The 17452-nt window shown below is 27.6% G+C and overlaps 5 protein-coding genes across 9 annotated transcripts; 4 read left to right on the forward strand and 1 right to left on the reverse strand.

Annotated features, from left to right (window-relative positions):
* Positions 1-262: 262 nt before the first annotated feature.
* On the forward strand, positions 263-4276 carry LOC132911895 (MMS19 nucleotide excision repair protein). 2 transcript variants are annotated; one of them, XM_060968913.1, is made up of 9 exons: positions 263-401; positions 656-894; positions 986-1318; positions 1398-1986; positions 2062-2343; positions 2413-3134; positions 3208-3465; positions 3533-3697; positions 3772-4276. In XM_060968913.1, exons 1-9 carry the CDS (start codon positions 305-307, stop codon positions 3970-3972), a joined length of 2886 nt encoding a protein of 961 aa, XP_060824896.1. In that variant the 5' UTR covers positions 263-304; the 3' UTR covers positions 3973-4276. The 2 variants fall into 2 exon arrangements, with proteins under 2 accessions (XP_060824896.1, XP_060824897.1); XM_060968914.1 differs by having other exon boundaries at positions 288-401; positions 840-894.
* A 31-nt stretch (positions 4277-4307) lies between these two features.
* LOC132911911 (MORN repeat-containing protein 4 homolog) lies at positions 4308-5055 on the forward strand. The gene is made up of 4 exons (XM_060968945.1): positions 4308-4332; positions 4415-4598; positions 4661-4770; positions 4839-5055. Exons 1-4 carry the CDS (start codon positions 4323-4325, stop codon positions 4985-4987), a joined length of 453 nt encoding a protein of 150 aa, XP_060824928.1. The 5' UTR covers positions 4308-4322; the 3' UTR covers positions 4988-5055.
* Positions 5056-5621: 566 nt separating this feature from the next.
* LOC132911905 (pantothenate kinase 3) lies at positions 5622-10344 on the forward strand. 4 transcript variants are annotated; one of them, XM_060968933.1, is made up of 10 exons: positions 5622-6001; positions 6861-7038; positions 7522-7700; positions 7779-7952; positions 8044-8211; positions 8307-8383; positions 8461-8637; positions 8735-8870; positions 8940-9053; positions 9133-10344. In XM_060968933.1, the coding sequence occupies exons 2-10, from the start codon at positions 6897-6899 to the stop codon at positions 9184-9186; spliced, it is 1221 nt and encodes a 406-aa protein (XP_060824916.1). In that variant the 5' UTR covers positions 5622-6001; positions 6861-6896; the 3' UTR covers positions 9187-10344. The 4 variants fall into 4 exon arrangements, with proteins under 4 accessions (XP_060824916.1, XP_060824920.1, XP_060824918.1 ...); XM_060968935.1 differs by having other exon boundaries at positions 5623-6001; positions 6861-7023; XM_060968934.1 differs by lacking the exon at positions 5622-6001 and adding an exon at positions 6043-6349.
* Positions 10345-10483: 139 nt separating this feature from the next.
* Positions 10484-12744, forward strand: LOC132911901 (dynein regulatory complex subunit 4-like). The gene is made up of 8 exons (XM_060968928.1): positions 10484-10717; positions 10811-11022; positions 11094-11355; positions 11424-11684; positions 11740-11907; positions 11977-12063; positions 12158-12367; positions 12525-12744. Exons 1-8 carry the CDS (start codon positions 10715-10717, stop codon positions 12738-12740), a joined length of 1419 nt encoding a protein of 472 aa, XP_060824911.1. The 5' UTR covers positions 10484-10714; the 3' UTR covers positions 12741-12744.
* Positions 12745-12852: 108 nt separating this feature from the next.
* LOC132911906 (galactoside 2-alpha-L-fucosyltransferase Sec1-like) lies at positions 12853-16861 on the reverse strand. Its single transcript, XM_060968938.1, has 3 exons — positions 16505-16861; positions 15207-15830; positions 12853-15142 (listed from the first exon to the last, which is right to left on the reverse strand). The coding sequence occupies exons 2-3, from the start codon at positions 15668-15670 to the stop codon at positions 14602-14604; spliced, it is 1005 nt and encodes a 334-aa protein (XP_060824921.1). The 5' UTR covers positions 15671-15830; positions 16505-16861; the 3' UTR covers positions 12853-14601.
* Positions 16862-17452: the final 591 nt, after the last annotated feature.

The following is a 17452-nucleotide window of genomic DNA, read 5'->3' on the forward strand; positions in this document are numbered from 1 at the left end:
TTATAAATCAGTACCATTAGAGGCGCTATAATCGAATATTTGGTAACCTAACCTGAAATGTTAACAGATATAAATGGGTTTCAAATCTAAATAAAACAAGTTTTGCAAACAATTTTTCAATATATTTAATATTTCATTGACACATATCCCAAGAACATAACAATTACTGTCGGACACTTTCTGATCAATTATCTTTTGTAATTTCAAGTGAAAAAATTAATTACGTTCGGCACTCAATAGAATTATATTTTATTAATATACTAAGGTTAAGTAATACACACACAGTACGAAGGCATGTTTTGCAATGGCTTCACTTAAAAGTACCGTTTCTAAAGAAAGATTTCTTACTGCTTTTGAAGATGACCAGACACTGGACACAACGTGCCAGAAGATCGCCTTAGGTATGTATTAATTACCATGATTGTTCTTCCTATGCATATTGATGATTGGCTTTTATGTTTTGAAGAAAAAACTAGACACACATAGTAAAGAAGCCTATTTCTGATCTATTAAAATATTATCTATACTAATGCCAGTAAAACTGGTATATCTTCCTACAAAAATATAGCTACATATTTTTAAATATATAGAACAAAAAATAAGTACTTTGTTTAACATCTGTATTTTCTGAAAATAATTATTCTTTTTAATTTAGAAATACAGTCTGGTCATACAAAACTTTATGCAATTATAGAAGAACTTAGACCTTTTGTAACTGAAAAAGATGTTACAATACGAAAAAACGGCATCTCTGCCCTTTCTGCTATTTTATTTCATTTACCTAAGGATTTTTTGAATGAAGATGAATTGTGTTTTATAACATCATTTTATTGTGACAGATTAAAAGATCACCATAGGATTATACCAGTAGTAATAAAAGGAATTTTGGCAATTGTAAGTTTTGGATTGTGTTTTACAATTATATTTAGATAATAACTATATATATATATATATATTTATATATAAACTAACATAATTGTTCCAGGTTCAAATGGATCATTTACCTAAGGATTCACCTGAATGTTTACTTAGGAGTCTTTTTGGAAATGTGCAGTGCCAATCTCAATTATCACTTGATCGCAAAAATATATATTTTATATTTAAAACATTATTGGAAAATAGAATAGAAGATTTAAAAGATATGGGGCCAGATTTTATTTATGGACTCATTACTAGTATAGAAACAGAAAGGGATCCTAGCAATCTTATGATATTATTTGACATACTTCCACATCTTATGAAAGAATTGTCATTAGGCCATTTAGTTGGAGAAATGTTTGAAGTCATTGCGTGTTACTTTCCAGTTGACTTCCATCCTGTAATTAGATCAACCAATCAAGATATTAATTGTTCATCATTTATGAATATAAATTGTAATTTGACTTGACATTTTTCAGCGTAGAACAGAGGGAATAACGCGTGATGATTTGGCAGAGAAATTGGCACCTTGTCTTTGTGCAGTTCCAGAATTTGCTGAATTTTGTATACCACTTATAATTGAAAAATTACTCTCCAATTTTAAGATTGCTAAGTTGGACTCCTTGAGTCTATTATGTAAAGGTGCAAAGACATTTGGTGTGAATGGCTTGAAAATATGTTTGACCGAATTATGGATTATCTTAAGAAAAGAAATTATACCAGGTGGAGATATAGAATTAAAAAATGCAAGCTTGAAAGCAGTCACCACTATAATTGACACTATATCAAGTGATGTTGAAGTTTGTGAAAGTTTTATTTATAATATAATCACAGATCTAAGCGCATCTTTGTATGATGTGCAACTTAGTTTGTTTAGACCATCTATAAAAATACTAGAATGTGTGGCAATGATCGATAGAGAGTCATGTATACAAATATTAAAAGCGATAGTACCAATATGTCTTGGCCAATATTCTACTAAGACTGTAATAGTTGATAAAGTAATTTTAATTGAAACATTAAACAATTTTATTAAAACTGCTTCTGATCATAGATTTGCTATTAAGGGTAAATATATATTTTACATACTTTGAAATATGTATTTAAAAATGTTTTAAAATGCAACATAAAATCCTTTTTTAGATGTTCCAGAATTAGCATGGACAGATATACCAAACCTATATTTAAATGAATTATCAACAGAGAATATGGAATTACAATCAAAAATATTATTTGGTTTAACAATACAAAAAGCGTATTTAAATGAAGTACATCGTACTTTACTTTATGATAAAATTTGTAATCTAATTGAAACAAATTATAATGAAATAAAAATACTCTGTCATTCGGCTCTTTTAAGTTTTGCTACATTATATCCAAACGAGATATCAACTCTGATCAAAGAAAAGTTTCAGTTAAATACTGGTAAATACCTAATATTCGAATTTAGCGAGTCCGATTTTTTTAAAGTATTTATTATTTTGAGTGTTTCAGATGAGGAGAAGATAGAAATACAAATTCATAAATTAGAAGTACTAACAACTGTTGCTAAAACATATAAATTAGGTATTGAAGTTCTTCCACAGATTGTATTGCAAACAAATGTTGCGAATTTTGACATAAGCTTTACAGCTCTAACATGTCTTCATAGGCTAGTCGTTACAACAGCTATTGATTATAATATTCTACATTATCTATATGATGAATGTAATATTATTCAAAAATTGGTTGCCCTTAATATCAATCCCATGGATCAAAGATTAGATGTAGTTTTAAATATTTGTCGACTAATTGTACGAAATCTTATGATTGAAGAGCAACAAAATCTTGTCAACAAGTACATTTCAGTTTTAAGTGAACAAAGTTCAGAATCTGATGCTGCTTTAGTAATGAATATTTTCATCCCCTTATACCAAAATGTTGATTTAACAATAAATGTAAATTTATTACAAAATGTATATAATTTAGCACTTTACAGCAAACATTCAAATATAAGGCTAATAGCATGTAAATTTATTGCTGTAATATTAAACAAATTTGATGATAATAACGAATACTTTCAACATGCTTTATCATATTTTAAAAAAGCAATAAATAATAATTTAAATTCAGATACTAATATTGAAATAATGCAAGCAAGTGCTTCTCTACAAATATGGCTAACAAAAGCTATAATTATAAAAGGTTCCCGTGATGTTGAAATATTTTTAGATGAGGTATGTAAGAATTTTCAGTCTTCTTCAATATTTCATATATAATATTTAATGTTTTTTAATATTGTATCCATAGCTTACCAATATTTTGAAACACGACCGAATAGGCCAGCATATAGTACAAGAATATAAGATCTTGACAAACAGACACGAAGATACTTTAGTGGTGGAAAATTTTTGTAATGTCACAATTTTGTATAAACAAAGGATATTTGAGCACTTAATTAAAAAAGATTCTGAGTTTAAAAATATAGCAAGGCAGAACTATTTAAATACATTAGTACAATTATTAGAAGAAGTACCCTTGGAACTCTTATTTATGTATTTAATTAAGGTATTCAGTACATGCTGACATAAATACATATAACACAGCTTATATCAACAATAAATTTTTGTTTCAGTTGGTCCCCCTTTTAATAGAATCTTTATCTCTTGAAAATGAACAACTAATTTTTTTAACATTAACAACATTGAACCTCTTATTGGAAACTAAACACAGTATTTTTTCTGATAAGATACAAAGTTTTATTCCGAGGTTATTAAAGTTATCTACCTACAGAATAATGGTAATATTTTATAAAATTACTTGGTACCTTCAATATATAGCATTTTATAATTTTTATATCTTCATATATTGCAGAGGGTCAGAATAGCAGCTTTAGACTGTTTAACAAATTATTGTAATTATCCAACGATATTCATTAACACATACAAACAAGATGTATTAGAAAAGTTAACAGTTCCAATTGACGATCGAAAACGCTTAGTTCGAAAAGCCGCAGTAAAAGCGAGATCACGATGGTTTTTAGTTGGTGCGCCAGGAGCAGTAAAAGGACAATGATCTGTTTATTTTTATATTAAACTTATCGCAATACATTTATAACTCATAGATAAATACATTTCTATTTGTTTAATACATATAGATATAAATTTTATTATAATATTGTTTTGTATATTTTTAAAGTTGTACACACAAGTATACTTTTATATATCCATTTATATACATACATGTTAAAGCAAATGATTTCTCTTGCTGTACTACTTTTTCTTGTAAGAGTAAAGAAACTGATTCATCATATTGTACTTATCCTATATGTTGTATATAATGTACATAATTGAATAAAGAATTGATTTCTGTAATGGGATTGAAACCTGAAAGTTACTCTTTAATGCATTTAGTATACTAGAAGCATGGGTGATGGTAAGACTAAACTTACTTTTCTCAGACTAAAAAATGTAAAAGTTGTGTAAAAAAGTTGTGTTACATCAAAGTTTATTTATAGGTGTAATAAAGAATGGTGCATACAAATATGAAGATGGTACAAAATATATTGGGGACTGGAATTCAAAGGGGTTGAAACATGGTGCTGGTTCTTTACTCCTTCCTGATGGGACACGTTATGATGGTGGCTTTCAAAATGGATTGTGTTCTGGCTTAGGAGTCATAATATTCCCAGATGGAGCAAAGTAAATATCATAAGATATTACTTTTTATAATTATTAACTTTCTAATATATTTTATATATTAGATATGAAGGTGAGTTTATGCAAGGCTGGTTTCATGGTCATGGTGTATTTTGGAGGTCAGATGGGATGAAATTTGAGGGAGAATTTCGTGGTGGACGTGTATGGGGATTAGGTAAGTAAGATTTTAAATGTTAAATTTTTCATATTGAATTAATAAATTACTGTTTCATCCAACTCTAGGATTAATTACATATGCAGATGGATCACATGGTTTTCCTAGAAATGAAGGATTCTTTCAAGATTGCAAACTTGTACGTCGTAGACATTGTCCAGATATAGTACAGAAGGCACAGAAAATTTCTATGATGGCACGTGCCCAATGTAGTTAAATATTAAACATAAATATTAATTAGTTATATTAAAACTTAATAAAGAGATATAATATGTCATACTATAATTTCTGTAATTATTGTGTTTATTGCTTGTCATCAGATATATGTATATATATGTATGTATATATATGTATATATATGTGTATGTATATATATATATATATCTTATATTACATAATACAAGTTTAATCTCTACTATGTAACTAAAATTATAATATTTGTAATCTTATTTACGTTTTAAATAAGTAGATTGTACGTGACCATGGATAGTAAAATAATATAAATATACGCGTACATTAGGTATAAGAAATAATAGATTCTCTCATTCAGAAGTTCCTAATGTAAGTATCTGAAATGATTTTATACAGTACAGTAACAAATTATTATTTTATAAGAGAAAGAGAGAGAGAGAGAGAGAGATTTTAAAGTTTTTAAATTAATTATAATGATAATAAAGTACTAGTGTAGTTTACAAGCTAGTGCGATGTACCGATGTGCGATACTTACTTACGATGCAGATTTTAGTAACATGGATTTATGACGTCAGTAATCTGATGTTACACGTGGGCGTGGGGATAAAAGAAATTAATATTAAACAGTTTTACGGCTTCACTTCCGTGATACATCATATGTACATTGTACCTTATTCTGAAAATTTGAAAGGCAAATAAGGATTAAAGGAAGGAGTATAAAAACTAGTTTTTAAGATAGTATTAACCAATAGCTATCACATGATATTGCTAAACCTACATAAACAGTGATTGTGACGCAAGTTTTATGAAATTCTATAAATTGAATAACATGTCTAATAATTTAAATACTTTCAGTGAAACTACAACAAATTATACATCCATATTATAACAGTGCTAGTTCATTAATGAAACAAGATTACTATTCAATAATAAAATAATCAGGCGATCCTTTCAACCTAAAATCTAATCACTAAAAATTAGACAATTTCTTAACAAATTTCCCTAGTAAAAAATTAATTGTTTGAAATGGCGTCTCCAGGTAGGTATTACTTATTTTTCACGTCTTTGGCTTTTACTTAATGCTACTACGTATAATACCGTACGCAATACAGTTATAATTTTCTATCGCTTTGTGTATCGTTAATTGACAATGAGGTAGTGATTGTATTTTGTTCTCTTTCGTCTCTGGTCTCTCGTGTTTTAATTAGCCAATAGTCAATATCTATTCAGTGTCAGTGTGTTACTGCATTCTTTCTGGAATTTAATATAGGTTTGTCCTTCATAATTTCGTAAATATACATTATCTTATACATGTATTTGCGTACATAAGCCGCCGCTTCTATAATTCGTGATGTAAGATCGTCAGAAGCATCAGTAGCGTTACTTCGCTAGTACTATTAACAATTATTTATAATTCAAAATTAATTAATTAATTAACTGTATAAATATTGATTTAATAGCAACAATACTGTACGCACTAATCTATTATTTTAATAATATATGTCAATATAATTAATCTTTATTTGGCGTATTTGAAGCGGTTCTTTGTTAACCGAATGTATACAGTAATAAAGTCATAAAAAAATTTAATTTTTATGAATATAGTAGAGTTATAGTGTAATAAATTATATATAAATGTAAATCGAAACTGTTTAGAACAACTGTTGAAATGTATATTTTTGACATCATTAGTTTGAATGCAGTATAAAGCACTTTTAGATGTAATATATTCATGTTTTTAATTCATGTATAATTCGAGTAATATTTAATATTTGATACAGCAGAGAATGTGAATAGATTTTATAATTTTTTTAATTTACTAATTCATGAGGAATGTTTAATAGTTCAGAAAATAACTATGTTTTATATTGTTAATATAATTTTTTTGTAATTTTCAGTCAAGGAATTAGATATTATATTAAAAAGAACTGTGAATGACTCGAAGAACAGTAATGAGTCCTCAAACTTATAAAAATCATATTACAACAAAAGCTATGGCATCCAATGGTTATACTGATTCTGAGACTCCAGTCAAGGAGTCCAAAAACCATTCATCACCTTGTGAGTTATTCAAGTGTATGTGTGCTTAGAGTAGCCATTTTTATTCTTTTATTATTATTATTGTTATAATATTATTATGCATGAGGGTATCACTTTGAAATGATTGATTAATAATTATTATTGATTATATGAAAATATCTTAAATAATAATTGCAATTTAAAGTGATTCTCTTATATGCATATATTGTTTATGTATGCTATGATTTGATTTCCTTATTATTATATATTTATATTTTAATGTTTATGTTTTTGTAATTATATTTGTATTTTTTTTAATTTATTTATGCCGTAATATTATAGAAGCTTATTTGCATTTGTAATCTGTTATTGTGTACGTAAATATATATATTGTGTGCTTTATATATTATTTATATTATATACAAATTAATCTATTCTTGCAATAGTTGCATTTTGTTTGATTATGCATTATTTAAATATTTCTGATCTTTGTACTTTTTCAAATTAAGGGTATTTAAATAATAGTTTTTATGTTTTTAGCAATGCCATGGTTTGGTATGGATATAGGAGGTACATTATCCAAATTGGTATATTTTGAGCCAAAAGATATTACAAGAGATGAAGCAGATGCAGAAGTTGAGACTTTAAAAAATATTCGACGATATCTAACTAGAAATTCAGCATATGGGAAAACAGGTCATAGAGACACACATTTGCAAGTATGTTTCATGTAACTATTTCTTAAATAATCTATTCAATACATTCTTACAAAAATATGTTATGTTATTCTATTACAGATGGATAATGTTTGCATCAGAGGTAGACGTGGTACGTTACATTTTATTAGATTTCCTACAAGTGAGATGGGAAATTTTTTAGCATTAGCAAGGTCTAAAGGCATGGCAAATCTTGTCACAACAGTTTGTGCTACTGGTGGTGGAGCATATAAATTTGAAAAAAATTTTAAACAAGTGAGATATTTATTTCTTTATATCCTAATATATCTTAATATACAATACATACACAGTATAAATCTGAATAATGTATATATTGTCTCTGTAGGAAGTAAATATGAATTTAGCAAAATTTGATGAGTTAGATAGTTTAATACGTGGTATGCTCTACATAGAAACAACAAATCCACACGAATGTTATTACTGGTCGCATCCTACAGATGATAGTAAATGTCAGAAGGTTCCCTATGACTTTTCTGAACCCTACCCGTTTCTGGTATGTTGGATTCTTTAGAATATTAAGCTGTACATTATTTATATATATATTATATATATATATGTATATATTTTATATATAAATAATTTTTATAGCTTGTAAATATAGGGTCAGGAGTAAGCATATTAGCAGTTTATGGGCCAGAAAATTATAAAAGAATATCTGGTACTAGGTATGTATTCCATTTATAATAGTATAAAAATATATACTATTGCATCATATTTTAATTAAATTTGATTTCATATTTAGTCTAGGTGGTGGCACATTTTTAGGATTATGTTGTTTACTAACTGGATGCAACACTTTCGAAGAGGCAATAGAATTAGCAACTGGAGGTGATAATACTAGAGTAGACAAATTAGTTAAGGATATTTATGGCGGGGATTATGGTCCATTTGGTCTTCCTGGCGATCTTGTTGCAAGCAGGTAGTACTTTTTAATAACTAAATAAATGTTATTTTTGGTCTTGTATTTTTATAGTTTACTTTGTATTTAATGCGTATTATTTTAATTATATGTACAGTTTTGGACAGATGAATTCTAAAGATCGACGGAATGCAGTTAGCAAACAAGATCTCGCACGCGCAACACTTGTTACCATTACAAACAATATTGGTTCTATCGCGCGTATGTGTGCCGTCAATGAAAAAATTGAAAGGGTAAAAATTATTCATAATTAATGTATCTATCATACTTAATTTTTAATAGTAACATTATCGTAATTTTAGGTAGTATTTGTAGGAAATTTTCTTAGAGTAAATCCTATATCAATGAAACTTCTGGCCTACGCTATGGATTATTGGTCTAAAGGAACGATGAAAGCTTTGTTTTTAGAGCATGAGGTTATATATGAAATAGTCTTATATAAGCTTAAAGAATTTAAAAGAATGTATTTATATCCTTTTTCTTTTCTAATTGTAGGGTTATTTTGGTGCAGTAGGATGCCTACTTCAATTTAAGGGTGAAGCAAACTAATATTATAGAAAGACAGATAATATATATAGCATTCCATTTGATATTTTAATTCAAATGAATCTTTTCATGAGGGTGGTTATGTAATTATTTAACATAATTATTTATTTTTGTTATGTAATATCGACATTCTCAGGTAGTATTGTATATGTTGTATATGCAATGTTACATCAAATTTTAATAATGGTATAAACTTAGGGTCAGGATTGTATTATCTTGAAATGTGACTATATTTATTAATGAATGAGCACAGTATAATTATACACAATATAATCATTTTAAAACGCGTTACATGATTATTACATAAAGACCTAATGTGGGCACAAACCTTGCACGAGTTTGTATAAGAATTTTCAATGGACCAAAACGCATACAATTTACCACACAATATTCTTTGTATCAGTAAAATGAGTCTACCTCATATTTTACTTTCTAAATGTTTATGTAAATACATATATACCCAAATTCTTACAAACAAGGCATGATATTTATTATTATTGATATACGATTTTTCAATTGTTCAGAATTATGACAAAAAAAATTGCAAGAAAGAAATTGCATTAATGAGTACTTAATATGTATTATTACTAATGACCTCATTATTGATACATTTTTATTTTTATCATTAAAAAAGTATAAAATTGATCTATGATGATAATGATTAAAATTAATACAAAGTATATTGGTTAGTGGTGACATTTATAGGTTATTTATATGCATTTTTTTAGTTATTTGAAAACTACATTGAGTAATGTGCATTCATTATTATTAAATATTAACGTGTTATACATACAGTGCTTCAAAATGTAGACACATAGCATATTGTTACACACTTTTTAATAGAATAATTTATAATGTGATAAGCAATAGAAAGATAAAATACCTATTATCACAATATTTGTACTATAGCACTATAAAAAAATGTTTTTTCTAAACATATTTTATTATATGTTTAACGTTATAGTCAACATTTGTATGAATTTACAAATACAAAAAAGAGAAAAAATTTGTTTATAAGCTTATTTTTATGGAATAGAAACAAATGTAATTTTCTTATATCAATAAATAATTCCTTATTGAGCTCCATATATATTAAGGAGCTTTAAGCTATTATTGTAAAATATTGTTTCGATTATGTTAAATACATTTGCATGCATTTAATGTGTTTTCATATTATTTCATTTATATACAATAAAATTATGTGATTAATGAGTAATAAAACAGTATTTTCCTTCTTATTATATTGCAAAATCATATATATTCTGCATGTATCATTGACGCTATAAAATTTTGGTTACTTAGCAACTAATCTGACAAAACACTATAACTTCACGTTGGAATTATGTAGTTGTGTTTACGTTTATTAATGAAATTATAAAATAAAGATATCGATATTTTAAAGTAATAATTGATATTGGTATACTTTATCACTTATTTTTATAAATTTTTATTGATAATCACTGAAATTGATGACAAAATAGATACCCATTTTCGTGATATTCTATTCTTCTGATTTTAATTTTTTATAAAAATGGTGAGTCTTTAAATTTCTGATTGCAAACATTTAATCAACAAAATCTGAATTATGCATATATAAATTATTTTACTTTGTATTCAACTTTTATAGGGACCTAAGAAAGCAAAAGTACCCGCTACTGTTGATGGTGTAGATACATCAAAAATGAATAGAGAACAATTAGAAGTTTATGCACACAAGATACTTGAAGAAATGGAGCGTGAACGAGAGGAAAGAAATTTTTTTCAACTTGAAAGAGATAAGATTAGAACTTTTTGGGAAATTACAAGACATCAGTTAGATGAAGCGCAGGCAACTGTCAGGTATTTTTCTACATTTGATTGTAAATTTAATGTTAATGAAATTTAACTGATATGTATATGTATTTTTAAAGAAATAAAGAACACGAAAAAGAAGAGTTGTCAGAAAAACATGAAGTAGAGCTCAAATTATATAAACAGAAAGTAAAACATTTAATGTATGAGCATCAAACTAATTTGTCAGAAACTAAAGCTGAACATATGGTTGCTCTTAAAATGGCACAAGATGATCATACTCTTCAAGAAAATGAATTAATTAAAGATAAGAGAGAATTAAAAAGATTGCAAAAAGAACAAGATTTGGCCCATATAAATGAAATAAAGGCATTAAAATTGGTACGAAAGAAATATCATATACCTTTTGTTACTATTAAGCATTTTGTAAATTGAAATTTACTATTTAGCAACATGCAGAAGAAACAGATAAACTGATAAAACAGTTTGAAACTGAAGCTCAAGAATTGGAACAAAAATATGAACAGAAGTTGACAAGTCAATATGAATCCCTTACTTTAAAACATCGAATGGAAATAACTGAAGTAGAAGAAAGAAAAAATACACAAATTGCAAATTTGATAAAAAACCATGAAGTAGCATTTGCAGAAATGAAAACTTATTATAATGACATTACTCTTAACAATTTGTCTTTGATAAAGAGTATGAAGGTATAATTAATTAAAAGGCAAGTTAGTCATATATATAATAATATTGGATTTGCAGGACCAAATGGATGAAATGAGAAGTAATGAAGAGCGTATGAAAAAACAAGTACGAGAGTTAACTATAGAAAATAAAAAATATTCTACTGATATAAAGTCATATGAAGAATCTTTGGCAAATTACACTCGCCAACTTGAAAATTATGGTAAAGATAAACAAAGCTTAATTGTAAGTATTTAAAATTTTATCACATATATTATGTGGGTTATTTTTTATCCAAGATTTTGATTCTTTTAGAGTACTAAAAGAAGATTAGTAATAGCTACAAAAGAGTTGGAGAACTTAAAATGGGAAAATGAAGTATTAGAAGTACGTTTTGAAAAGGTAAATAAAAACATATATATTCCTTCCTAAATAAAATTATACTCATTGTGAAGTCATTACAAATTAAATTGAAAATTCATATTTTATTGTTTAGTGTCAGTCTGAAAGAAACGAATTACATTCAAGATTTGTCTCAGCAATACTTGAGCTCCAACAGAAGACAGGTTTAAAGAACATTCTTTTAGAAAAGAAACTTGAGAAATTATCGGATTTATTAGAACAACGTGAAGCACAGATCAGTGAAGTACTTACTGCTGCTCAACTAGATCCAATGGCCGTTATTAACGCTAATAAAAAATTAGAGGTATGTAATTTTCTTTCTTTTCTTTTTTTATATAAGTGTTCTTTTCTGCAGAATATTCTTTATGCCCCCTCCCCTTTTTTTATATGCAAATGTCTTTTGTCTGCAGGGTATGCTCCCTTTTCCTCTTTTTACGTAAATGTTTTTTCTTCTTCTTCAGAATCTGTTGAATAGAAAAAACAGTGCCATACAAGATCTACAATATGAATTAGCAAAAGTTTGCAAAGCACATGACGATTTACTTCGAACGTATGAAACTAAATTACAAGAATATGGGATTCCAAAGAGTGAACTTGGTTTTCAACCATTGAGAGTAAAAGGAATACCTACAAAGTTAGGACTGGGACCAGCTGGTCTTGTTACTTTAAATCATTAGTCTACTAAGATTTTAATTTTTTTATTTTTGACTGATCATACAGTACACTTTCACTAACAATTAGTGAAATGTAAAAATAATAAAATCAGATTAATGCAGAAAATTCAAGCAATTTCTGATGCAGAATGTTTTTATTTTGTGAAACAAGTAAGTTTTAGAACGCATCTGCTTTATTTTTTTTATAAATTACATAAAATTATCACAGAATGTACAGAGTAGATCATATTGGTGCCTGATAGTTGTATACTTGTACAATTCCATCTGTTCTATCATTTACTTAATTTTGTTATCGTTTATTTCAATTGTAAATCATCATGCATCTCCATAGTACATTTTTTATAATTATTTAACAACTAACAGGCACAATTATACTGAAGATGCTTTATATATATATGTATGTATATATATATGGATGTATGTATATATATAGATTTTATATATAGATATTATAACATATATAGACATAGACACATTTACTATTCTAATTTACAAAATATTATAAATCGAATATATCAGGTCACGTGGTTAATAAGGTTCAAACACTTATATATGTGTATATATAAGTATATATATATGTATATATACATATACATATTGGGTTTATGTAAAATATCTTTCCCTCAAATCTATTGATTTTTTCTGTTTCAAAAACATTTGACTATTAAGTGAAGAAATAAATAATTCATTGTTATTTTTTTATGTTTTGTATAGCTATAATCTTATTATGTATGTATATACGCATACACGTATAAGTGAATGCATATACTTTTTTGTACAGACATACAATTATATATGTATGTATACATATATATTGTTTATATATGTATGTATATTAAGAATTTGGCACAATAAGAAATAGAATCACAGTTGAAATCATTGTACATCATAAGAGCTATGGTTTGTTAATACACATTTCCTTTTTTCTATATCTGCAAATCTGATTGTAACTTTTTTCACACTTGAAAGTCATCTTAAATATAATATATATAATGCAATATAACTATATCTTATTTTCGGTTGTTATGTTATATCAAGAAATAAGTAATTAAGAGATCATGATTTCAGAAATAATAGTATAAACACCCAATAATTTCATTGCTTAAATTCGACCACTGTAAAGTCTTCTTGCAGATTTTTAGATTAGTCTCAGTTCATTGGTTCATTGTGTCAAAAGAATATTGAATCTATTTAATTTCTCAGAGCCGCATGAATCATAGATAGTAAAAAAAATAAGCATCTGTTTTAATTTTAGACATTAGTGGTCCATTGTTTCATTGTATGTATATATCCCTCTTCTATGTATATTAGATTCTTATATATTCTTCAAAGTATACTACTATTAAAGGTGCATGGGTTGCTAACATTTTCATTTCATAGTGCCATAATTAAGTGGAAAACTATGCATACTGTTTCTAAATATGTAATTTGCCAGCGTTATACTTATATTATTTTGATAAAAATTTTGTAAAATATAACGCTACACTTTCATTTGGGTTTTTAGAAATTGTTGAAAAGATATGAATATGCAATAAACTTTTCAATGACAAACTTTACCTATTATGATAAATATCTATATGCTGTATTTTTACTATATTGGAATAATAAATAAAAATTTTGGATGTTGTATTTAAGAAAAACGTTCTTCTAAGAAATTGTAAGCAATAAGCAAAACGTTTGTGCTTAATAAAAAAAATGTTATAGAAAATTTTGTAGCAATTTTAATTTTGAAAGAAATATAGATAATTTAATCTTTGTATTATAAAATTGAACGAAATAATTTCGTATAAAAAGTATGTTCAATAAAATATTTGTACACGATTACTTTTAATTTGAGATCCATAGAATAATTTTTGATTTTTGTTCAACTCATTATCTTCCAGTTTGGCAAAACTTCAGCAATTAATGTAGAAAAGTATGTCGTTACATTATATACAACGGTTTCACCAGCAGCTAGAATTGCGCCAAACGAACCATATGTACCGTAATCTATAATACTGTGATTACATGCTGATAAAACTGCAAGATCTTTGCCTGGACCTCTTGCATTCATATCAGACACGAATTTGATTCTATGTCTTTTACTATTCAAATTATACTTGCACCAAACTATATTATCGCTAGTTACTACAAAAACTACATTACGATACTTGCCAATAAAGTAATCCATTGCTGCGAAATAATAGCTGACTGGTGCAGGTCTGATCTTTAATTTTTGCCATAAGTAATCCACATAATCTGTTCTTCGTATATGTATGCTTACAAATGTTGGTTCAGACAAATTAAATTCCTCTGCCACCTCTTTCAATACTTTTTCTGCATAAGCTCTTAAATTTGGCTTGAATGTAAATTCTCTTCGTACATCATCCAACCACACCAGAGTAAGAGACCAATAGGCTGCATGTCTGTGGAGTAAAAACATTAAAAACATAAAATATCAGTTGTGACAAATGGAATAAAATAGCCTACCTTGGTATGATAATATTTTGTTCTGTACTGTTCCATTGTCCAAGAGAATTAACAACTTGACTAACATCTAAGTTACATTTTCCAATGTAACTGAGTGGTGGAATACTGAGATTTTCAAAGTATTCTTCAAGAGTTTTTAATATGCATCGTGGCATAAATGGTTCCAAGCCGGTTCTTCTTGCAGTAGCCCACACCGATACATATTCCCAGATCTGATTCCCAAGCCTACCACCTTGAACTGCAGAAACTATTCCATACTTGGGACAAGGATTCCTCCACTCTGGTGGTATTTTGATATTCTTTAAGGTAGTGCGACAAAGAGCTTGTTCATATGTTGAAATCTTTATATGGCGGGCTGGTGGGTTGGATGTGTACATAGGAAACAGGAAGACATGGATGCCAAAGACCACTATCAGAGCAAGAACTATTGCACTTGCAAGTACATGCTGCTGAGCGTGACTCATTATCCTTATATATTCCTGTATGATGTAGTCACTACGTATGGGTCAATTCTTTTTCTATCTTCTACTGCTTTCTGATTATTTATTTTCTACTCTTCAACTTCCACTAGTCCGGCATTTCGTATCTACAGGTGTGCCATGTCCTTTGCTTTTCGTCGTACATCTTTGCAATGATAATATTATTTTTATTGAACAGTACATGTTACTTAATTGTAGATGATTACAAGATATGGATTGTGTAATTAATGATGATAGTAGAACTAATTGAAAAAAATGTTTATTTAAAAACGTTATGTAATGTTTCTAATCCAATTAACAAAAATATTGTTAATATCTCGATTGGGATATCAATAATTTTTCGTTCGGCTAGAAAATGATAGGTAACGTTATTAAGTAGTACACGTCGATGTTGGTCAGACAGTGAAAAGGACATGGCCTAGCATATTTTGTTTAAAAGCTGCTAATTTAGCAAGGTTTTATTGTACAAAGCACGATACATATAAATCAAAATTGTTTATTAATATTTGTTTATTTTGAATCTAATGGAATTATATTACATGTTATATATGATACTATAAGGTAGTAACAGGTGGTGAGCTCCAGATATTACACAAACTTTGTTATATATCTATATACAAGAGTAATATTTACTATTTATATAGCTACATACAGCATGTAAATGAAATTGTAAAGAAAAAAGATACTTACACTGAAGTGACAAAAAAATGGTTAAAACATATGATATATATAATTAAGTGTTAGAAACAATCGAATTACGTTCGACACTTGAATCGAATCATCTTAAATATAAACGACGACATTTTAATATCTACTCACCTGTCGCATACAATGATTGACATTCAATTCGAAATGCACTACCATCCATAAGATTTACATTCACCACTTTTTTATTTCTATCACTCATGTTTTCCCGGCAAAATCGATGCGTATCTCGTGCATCAACGCTTGTTGCGTATCTACACGGGATGTTTAATATTCGCTGAAGTGTTACTTTTTTCGACGCGAATAATCACAGTGCACACATTTTTAATATTACGACGTTATTTTCGATATTTTTCGTAACAAATTTGTTCGGATAATTTGCTAAACGATCAACAATGTTTAGTTCAGGTAGAACTTGCATCCTTGGAACGAGGGATGTTGTCCCAATTGATGACGTCATGAGGAACTATCACCGTCATCCCTGGATAGTACAGTCACAGACGAGTGAAAGGGTAGACTTATCACTTTATTGAATTTCGCATTTCATGCTCTGAAGTACCGATTGCGTAAAACATTGAGAAATTTTGATCACTGGATTTTTGTTATAAGGTAATTTTTAATCTTTGTCATATTATAGATTTTATTACAATTTGTAAATTTTCTGAACTTAATTCTAAACATATATGGTTATTCATCAATTACTTCTTAAATATATAAATCGTTTATATAATTAGTTTCTAATATTATGCTATAATATTACCTTAATTTATTTATTATTTTATTACTTACATTATTCTATTTAATAAGAGAGAGATCATTATATTAACTACACATAATTATAGCAATAATAATAAAAATTAATGATAAATTCGCGATATGCAAAAATATTTATTCTCAACTGATAAATAAAATACAGACAAGAAAATGCTATTCACAAGTATAATAAGTACCCGTGGTCACTATGTTCATTAAAAAGTTCGCTTAAGCGAAAGGAAAGCCGTATCGCACCAGCCAATCAGCAGTCAGCTAGACGAAGTTTTGGCGCGGAACGTCATTATACTA

Source organism: Bombus pascuorum, chromosome 11 (genome assembly GCF_905332965.1).
Source record: "Bombus pascuorum chromosome 11, iyBomPasc1.1, whole genome shotgun sequence".
Taxonomy (NCBI): domain Eukaryota; kingdom Metazoa; phylum Arthropoda; class Insecta; order Hymenoptera; family Apidae; genus Bombus; species Bombus pascuorum.